Raw genomic sequence first — 9,188 nt, forward strand, 5'->3', positions numbered from 1 at the left:
TCATTGCCACTTTTCATCTTATTCTAAATTTGAGAAGCTGACTTATTAATTAAGACTAATTATGTAATTAGGTGGAATGCAAAACAAAATATTCTGAGTATCTCCATGCGACGGCAAACAAGACCACTTTGGTTCTGTCCAGCAGCGTTGCGTTTGCATATTTTAAAATCTTGGTGCATGATAGTTGGGACGCCCAGTATAAGCCGGTACGCATGTAACTTTTGTATGCATATTAACAAATATATCCTAAGAGATACTGGCAGGCGCGAAACCGTGGTGGGCTAGGCAAAGAAAGTTTCGCCTTAGATATTGTTAACAACAGCCTGGCGCATCAACTCTGCCAATTCAATTTTGGCCTAGCTGCAAACAACTCTCACTCACTGTATATGACATGGTGATGTGGCAGTCAGCGCGAATGACGCTGTTCAGTCGCCGCTCCAGTGGTGGCTGTGCTCTAGCTTTTTGAAACACTTCTTTTTCGTTTAATTTAAAATTTAATTTAAATACGCGTTTCATGTATTCCACAAACAAGCAGAAAAGTCGCAAATTCGAGAATAACGACCGAGCATTTAACATTAGCAGTAACTTGAGATTAAGTGGCAACAATAAAAATGTTTATTTGTGACGGTGTGATGGGAAGATATCAAGAATGACTAGAAGAGATATTGTTTTCCGCCAAACTCATTGCTCGGGAGAACTAAGCTGTTGTCTGGCTTGTTTTCGAAAATATATGCCGCTCTGATGACCCACTGTGGTTGCAGCGAGAAAACCAGGTGGAACTCAGAACCTGATGGACGCGTGGTTGGAATGGCGCACTCGTGGAGCTCTTTCACAGGGACCCTTCGGCTGCCGGGTGCTACCGCAGCGGCCGCCGCGCGAGCTGACCACTCAGTTGATTCGCCTTGTGGGGGTGAGGTTCAAAGGGCCACGGATGAGGCACAACGAACAACCGTATCCCGTCCATGTAAGTGCTGACAACGCCCTTGTAAGCGGTGCGCGGAACGCCTGCCTTAAAATCTTTCATTATGTCCAGAACTACCGCGATTTCAGCAAACTCACTCTCATTCGCGTAAGGTATCCTTGCCGGAGTTTGAGTAACGAGTCCCTTTTTGAGATCCTCGAAGCTGTATATCCTGCTCTCGCTAACTGTCATTTGAAACGCGTGGTCGTAACGATTTTGGAGCAAGTAACTTAAGTCCATGCCACTAAAGCGCACGAAGACTTTGTTGAGGTACACGTCTCTCAAGTACATGTCGAAGAATTGCCCATCGCTGACGCCTACACGACCGAACGTCCGTGAGCGTGACACTTCGGGCCGGATGCACGCGCGGCCTTTGCGTTGTTGAGGCTGGCGCATCCAGTCATCCCAGAAAGCTTTAGGCCATCGAGAACCAATCTCATTCCATAACTCACGAGTCATGAGCCACCCTAATCCTGAGAAGAAGTCTGTGCGGTGCAGCATATCTGGCAACAAGGAGATGTGACTTCGTTTGCCGTTATCGTTGTAAGCAGACACGCAAAACAAGGTGGGATCCTTCCGCAGAATGGAAAGCAGCGAAGCGAAATACTCGAAGAAGTCGGGCGCAATGTCCAAGTCGTCCTCAAGCACAATGACGGCGGTGTGTTTCAGACGATCGAAAACTTGCGTGAGCGCCCACTTGTAATGCCGCGAGATGCGGTGGTAACCCTCGATGTTAAACACTGCCGTTATACCCTCTGTGAGCATCTTCTGATCGGGCTGATGAAGGAGAGTAAACTTGTGCTTCCGCTGATAATGGAGAAGTAGTTCGGAGGTGGCGTTATCGTAGCCGTCCTGGCTAACGATGACAGGGAACCGTCGCTGCGACGGGCGGTACCGCATCACCTGGTTCAGCGTGCGTGTCACGGTCACTCGGTTGCAGGTGAGCACCAGGACTGCGATGACCTCCTGCTCCTCCCTGGCGTCGTCGATCGCTTTCTTCCACTGCTTAAGCCGGTCGAGCACTTCATCGTTAGAGTGGAGCTGCGAGCGCACGTCTCGCTCCAGCACGATCGCCTGCGAGTGCAAAACGTTGTGCAAGCGACTCTGGTTGATCTGCACGAATATGAGCCCGGTGACGAGGGCCCAGAGAAGGGCGCCGGCCAGCAGAAGCACGTGCAGCCGGTTCATGGCCGTCACCGCGGCTGGCAGCGCACGGCGTCGACGACCATGCTGGCAGCCCTGCAGCTTGGCTGCCGAGCGTGCTCCGGCACTTTTCAGGGCGCGCGAGAACGCCGCGTATCCGGCGCAGCTGTTCGGTCGACGGGCCCGACGCTCTTTGGTCGCAGCCGGCCGCTTCGAAAAATGTGAATGGGCTGCTCGCTCACCCGCCGCCGCCGACGCCGCCGCTGCTGCTGCTGCTGACACTCGATGAACAACGTGTATAAGCACCGGGGAAAAGAATGAGGCACGTCGTTTTCAGTATGACTACATGCAGGCCGTGTTTATTCGGCTCGGCACTTCCTCTTCTTTCGCAGCTAGCGCGCGCTGTTCCTGCCTTCGCAGCTGTTCTCATAATGATACGTTTGCACGCAGGACACGGGCCAAAATAATCCGGTGCTGTGAATTACTTTCGAAAGCTACAGTTGATTGCTTTATCGACAATTATATTTTACATAGCCCCTTAGCTTTGCCAGCTTCCATTCAATCTTCCTCCTCCTCCTTTTTTCTTCCTGGTTACTTCTTGTTCTCGATGTGCTCTCACTTTAACCGATGACACCCAGTTAAGCTGTTGGTGGCACCGAAAGCTACGTTCGCATCCCGCTCAAGTGGTCAAGTATTCGGCGGCGGTATTCTACTGTTCGTTTAACGTCTTTGTTGTTCTTTTGACTTGCATATTGTTATTTTTTTTTCACCTTTGTTTTTAGTATGTCGCGAGTTTAAGCGAGTCAGACAAACCTGATGTCTCTTTCTTCTCCCGGTCAAGAGCATTCCCTTACCGAGAGTGGCCTATAGATTCATTTTTACGCAGTGGCATCAGTAGTGTCCCTGTAGCTTTTGTGCCTACCAATGAGGGATTAAGAGGAAGCTTTACCTTGGGCCCAACTCCGACGCGGCCTATTCAAATACATGCAAAACGTAAAAACGTTTTTCTGAGATAACCCCTGGACCGATTTAAATTATATTTGTTGCATTTGAGAGAGAACGTTAAATTCTAGTGACTATTGCAAGCGAAATTTTGATATAGGGCCTGAATTTAAAAGAAAAAATTGTTGAAAATATGAAAGTTAAAAAAAAGAAGCAGGAAGTTTACAAATTTTACAAAGTTTACAAAGTTTACAAGCTCTGCATCAAGGACAGATATCGCGGTTCTGTAAACGGCATCCATTAGATCATTCAAAGCGAACAAAGTCCGTATGTCAAGCTTACGTGAATTAGTTGCGTTGTGCACAAGGGGTCTGCAGAAGCTTTATTTTCATATTACCAAATTTTTCGAGATTCATGCATAACATATCAATTTTTTCCGCTTTAGATGTACTATTAGATGCAGTTCTCAGAATGGTGATATCATTTTTCATTGCTGATTTATAGAGTTGTAAACTTGATAGTTTCGTTTTCTGAAAATTTTCGATTTCTGCCAATTTTTAATAAAAAATTGACGACCTAAATCGAAAATTCGAAACCAACAGTCACTAGATTTTAAGTTCTTTTAAATTGAACAAAGCTCGTCAAATTTGGTGCCGTGGTTGCCGAGAAAAACGAATTCTCTTTTTACATGTATTTAGATAGAAGCACCCGAGCTAAAGCTTCCTCTTAATACGGATGAAGAACCCGAAATCGATTCAGGAGGAGCTTGGAAAGGCCACGTTCCATTTCCAGAAGATCACCGAGGTCCGTCAACTTGGTCGCGGTGGTATTTTTTGCTGTTCATAAGAACAGGAGTGCGTTCGAGACCTCATCAACTGTTCTGAATTTGCATCGAATTCGGTGAGCCCATTTATTTCAGCACACCTTGCATGCTCGAAAGGCTTAGCTCACGTTGTGGACGCGAGCCTAGGCCCCTCTGAAATTTTGGACTTGTTTTCAATTGCTGGTGCTGTTTCTGTACGCCAGTGTAGCCGAATTATTGAGAACAAGAAGTCATCTACGGAATCGGTTATTGTGTTCGCGGGAACAGTTCTTCCAACGGAAATCAAGGCATGTCCCCTGATATGAAGAGTAGAGCCACTTTCTCCACGACCACTACAGTGCTTGAAATGTTGGCGTTACGTGCATAACATAAAAGGCTACAGGTCGGTTGCTCGGTGCAGACTATGCAGAAAGAATGACGACAGCACAGACTGTCTCAGGAAAAAAATATGTTGTCTATGTAATGAAGCTCACCTTGCAGACCATTCGAACTGTTTTGCGAAGGAACAAGAATTAAGAATACTCGAAGTGGTGGAACGCAGCTGATGCTCACGTAGGGGAGCAGTTACTGAGGTTCAGGGACGAGCCCGGGGCTTTGCAGGCGTAACGGCTTGTCACACTGCTGGCATAGATGTTTCTATATCCAAGGACATAGCAAAGGCAGTAGAGAAAGCTACGGAAAAGGCTGCGGAAGGACTTGCGACGACTATTTTTGAGTCCTTGGCACAAATGCTGTCTAGTCAGCTGGCGCAGTTCATTGGTGCAGCATCTACCTAAGTTCATGCATCCCAGGTTTCAAGCGTTCTAAAAGTAGCTCAAAAACAAACATCGTCCGGCCAATCTGTTAGCTGACTCTCATTGCTCAGGACCTTCGGCACATGTAGAACAAACTGAACCAGAACTCCTAACGGAAGATTATGAAGACTACCAGGATGTAGACATGGAACTTAAGAGTGTGAAACGCACCAGATCTCCTCCCCACAAAATTTATTCTAAGTCAAAAACTTACAAATATGGAAAAGAGAACCTCTCCAAGAGGGACTCCTTGAAAGAGAATATGTTTGATCAGGCAGTTTCCGCTACCATTCTATCATCTTCAACATTGCCTCTTTAAAAATCTTACAGTGGAATTTCCGTTCGATTGTTTCTGCTACTACAGACCTATCATATATTTCTTCTAATTTTTCTCCAGACATAGTTATCTAAAAGGAAACCTGGCTTTCAAATTCTCAAAAATGTTTCCTAAAAAATTATCGATTGTTTCGTTTGGGTCGGCCTGCCAGAGGTGGTGGCGCTGCTTTCTTGGTTTCAACTAAATTTAGTCACAAGGCCATGGTATCATATCAATGTATGTCTACTGAATGCGAAATTTTAGCATTAGACATAATACTACCACACTGCTCCCCTTTTACCTTAGTTAATTTATATTTCCCAACAGGAATGCAGGATACCAGATCTCTAGAGAGCGCATTAGCTTCCTGCAGAAAAGGCGTAGTACTCACTGGTGACTTTAATTTTCACCATGTGTCTTGGTGTTTTAAAACTAATTTAGGTGGAAAACGCCTGTGGGAATGGACTCTTGATAATAATATATCTTGTCTAAATTCAAAAATTGCTACGTTTGTTTGCGGCCAGTTTCAATCGGCCATAGATCTTACTTTTTGCAGCTCGTCTCTAACTACATCCTCGTGGAATACTATAGACTGTGCTACAAACAGCGACCGCTTTCCTATTATTATTGAGGTTGATTTCCCTGTGATTTTTTTTAGAAGAAAAAATGCCACATTTGTAAACTATGAAAACTTTCAAAAGAACTTGAAGTCTACGATTCTTTCCCGTACGAATATGCAAGCCGATATTAGGGCTATGAGCGTCTCTGCAGTTTTAAAACGTTCCTTGAAGAATGCAGCTTTTAATTTAACCTCCTACACAGGTAGAGCTTTCGTTTTGTGGTGGTATTCGAAATGTGCGCCGGATCACTGAAAACGAAAAGCTGCCTGAAAGCAACTTCTTTGTAATCAATGTCCAAACAATTGGAGTGACTACCAATTTGTTGCTGCATCTTTCAAGCGCACGATAGCTAAATGCGAAGATGAGTATGATATGAATAAATTCACTTATTTGTCTAAATAAAAAAAAGGCCCTTTTTACATTTTTACGCTCTCGAAAGATGATTCCACCAAATATTGATTCTTTTGTCCTTTCGCCACGTGAATTGTCCGAATTATTAGAGAATATTGGAAAGGGAGTACAATACATGATCACTTCAATCGTTCCACCGTACCTACTGAAACCATTACCGCTAGAGGAATTTAGGGAAGTCACATTACAAGAACTTGCGGTTGTTGTTCGCTCTCCGCCTTCTTCAGCGCCACGCCCAGATAGAGTTACCACAAGCGTGATAAAGATTCTGTATGAACTGTCCCCGCTAGAAATTTTGTATGTGGTAAATTACTTTTTAAAAGATGCCTGGATACTTTCAGAATGGAAACTTGTTAAGGTACTACCGATACTTAAAAGAAACAGGGAGGTGGATATGATTTAGATAACATTAGAGCAATTCCTCTCACGTCCAATTTTGTTTAACTAATAGAAAGAATTGGAATAGCCGAATTACGACCTATATTTCTGAAAACTTTATACTTAGCCCTAGTCAAACTGTCTTTAAATCTGGGGGCCCGATACGGTGTGCGCACGTAGACTTAGAGAGTCGCATACAACTTGCTCGTCGCTGAAGGGAATATTGAGCATTAGTGACCCTAGATCTAGCTAAAGCTTATGATTACGTGAAACATGGCATACTGATATGGCAACTAGACAATCACATGTTTCAGAAATGCATCACGGCACGGCTTTCGGAATTTTTCAAGGACATAGAATTCTACTGTTTTCAATGCGGATGTTCATCGTCTAGGTATAAGGAGAAATTCGGAGTACCACAAGGGTCAGCGTTATCTCCTGTTTTATTTAATATATGTTTAAGCTCCATCTCTGTGCTCCGAGGCATTCATGTCGATGACATCGCTTTTTTTACATCAAATGATCATCTACATTCACTTTATCAAACGTTACAAAATTACTTATGTACTCTTGTAACTTGCATTGAGAACATACCTATGTCTCTGAACGTCAGTAAAAGTGCACTTCTTCTCTTTACTTTAGATGCTCCCGTTCACATTTCCTTCATGGATCATCAAGAGTTCATTCCATAGGTGGATTTTCTTAAATACCTGGGAATCACATATGATGGGACACTTAACTGGAAAAAGCCATATTGAAAAAGTCGCGTCTAAGGCCGTGGGTGGTTGCGTAAGATCAGTAACCGACGATATGGTTTGCGAAGGCATACATTAATTACAATATATAAAGTGTATGTCCGACCCATCATGGAATTTGGGTGCGTCTTGTTCTGCGTCCCAGCTTATAAAATTCAGCCTCAGACACTATTAAAAAGGGAAGCTCTGCGATTGTGCCTTGGACTCCCTAAATTTGTTGCAAACACCGTTCTGTGTATGGAAGCCTGAATACCATCTTTAAAAAGTAGATTAAGGAGTCTTACTGTCCAAACTTGCCTAAAAATTTACGATTCTCCTCAAAGAAGCTCAATGTATGTTTTCATTAATAAACCAAGTACATTTTTTATCAATCATTGGTCGCGACTACACACCCCTCAAATTGTATTCGTACAGGCACAGCTAACACCACTGAATGTGCAAATTCAAGGTATTCACCCAACAAGTCAATCCAAGAAAAGCCTCCAGATTTGACGACATTTTCCTCATCAAATTCTAAACTAATGCCATTCCAATATTTAAGTGACCAATCACAATGTTACCTTTCTCATCTGGAAACAAGCAATATAATAGCCACTGATGCTTCATTGTCAGAAGAGAAGGCTGGCGTAGGCATATTCTCTCCGTCTCTTGATTGGTCCTTTTCGATTCGCCTTCCGAATTACACGCCTATATTCATAGCAGAATTATTGGTGATTGTTTTAGCGCTGCTCAAGCTTTCCGCTAATAAATCGTCAGCTGTCGTAGTTACAGATTCTCTGTCCGTATGTCCGTAGCTTTCCTCGGCAACGAATACAACTATTTTAAATGTGTTCCAAAATTTTGTTCTTACAACATTACAAAAAATTTATTTGCTGTGGGTTCCTGGGCACCGCAGTTTATACTTCAACGAACTGGCAGATGTATTATCCAGAACGCTTTTTGATTTGATTCCTATTTGTTTTGACCTTTGATTCCTATTTTACCGGAAACAGCCTACGTCGCTGCATCGAGATACAGAAAAATCTACCTACAAAATGATTTTGAGCAAATTAGCGCTGATGCATCTCCAGACTTTCAGCATCTCGGTTATTGCTGGAATAAACAGTGGTGTCCTTCTCGGCAGTTGGAAGTCACGGACACCAGATTATGCTATTGCATCCCGCAACTGAATTTGTATTTACATAGAGCTGGTCTGACAATGTCCCCTTTATGCCACAATTGTAAGGAAATTGAATCAATTGACCACTGCTTTTTATCATGCCGAACATATTCAACCCAAAGAAAGATATTACTTGAAGCTCCACTCTGCAAAATAAGATTAGGATTCAGTATACCGGTAATATTCTCATTCGGGGCCTCGACCCTAGACAATAGACATAGAGACGTTTGTTTCGCAGTGTTTGATTGTTTAACTGAAACAAAACGATTACCATGCTAGTTATTGTAGCTTTATTCTACCTATCGGATCAGATTTACTATCAGATTTCTATCAGATTTACTGAAACTGGTTTCTCAAAATTCTTTATTAACATTGTATTTATATTCTCTTTGATTGTAACCCCTCTTAAATTCACCCTTCCGTTAGTCTGACTGCTCGCTGGCATACTAGTTTAGTTATTCCAAAATCTTCTTTGGTTTTTTTTCTTTTACTTTGCGTTTCTCATTTTCAAATAAGAATTTTATTTAGCTACCTCCTGCCGCCCGATTCTTGACCTATCCCCCTTAGTGGTTGCGAGCCATGGTAGAGGGTCATCGTCGTCGTCGTCGTCGTCGTCGTCGTCGTCGTCGTCGTCGTCGTCATCATCATCATCATCATCATCATCACTTTAAACTCGCTACATGGCAAGCGGGAAGTAAAGATTCCTACACCATGTGTCAGAATTCTTCAGTTAGAAAGCATTTCTGAAACATGCTGGAGCATCTTAGAGTGCAATTCGGCCTGCTCAGGTGGATTACTTGAAGAGGGGGATATTATTTCACTTGACGTAGCAATGTTCAGTTAGAGCATTAGCAAACTTCCACCAATTCCTCTTTTGAAGACAGTG

The 9,188-nt window shown here is 43.4% G+C and overlaps 1 protein-coding gene across 1 annotated transcript; it reads right to left on the reverse strand.

Moving 5' to 3' along the window:
• Positions 1-597: 597 nt before the first annotated feature.
• LOC135919892 (alpha-1,3-mannosyl-glycoprotein 2-beta-N-acetylglucosaminyltransferase-like) lies at positions 598-2,488 on the reverse strand. Its single transcript, XM_065453888.1, has one exon. The coding sequence runs from the start codon at positions 2,147-2,149 to the stop codon at positions 857-859; it is 1,293 nt and encodes a 430-aa protein (XP_065309960.1). The 5' UTR covers positions 2,150-2,488; the 3' UTR covers positions 598-856.
• Between the last annotated feature and the right edge of the window lie 6,700 nt (positions 2,489-9,188).

Source organism: Dermacentor albipictus, chromosome 1 (assembly GCF_038994185.2).
Source record: "Dermacentor albipictus isolate Rhodes 1998 colony chromosome 1, USDA_Dalb.pri_finalv2, whole genome shotgun sequence".
Lineage (NCBI taxonomy): Eukaryota > Metazoa > Arthropoda > Arachnida > Ixodida > Ixodidae > Dermacentor > Dermacentor albipictus.

Excerpts from the sequence above, each read along its gene's own strand:
- LOC135919892 (XM_065453888.1), bottom strand. The coding sequence starts at position 2,149 with ATGAACCGGCTGCACGTGCTTCTGCTGGCCGGCGCCCTTCTCTGGGCC.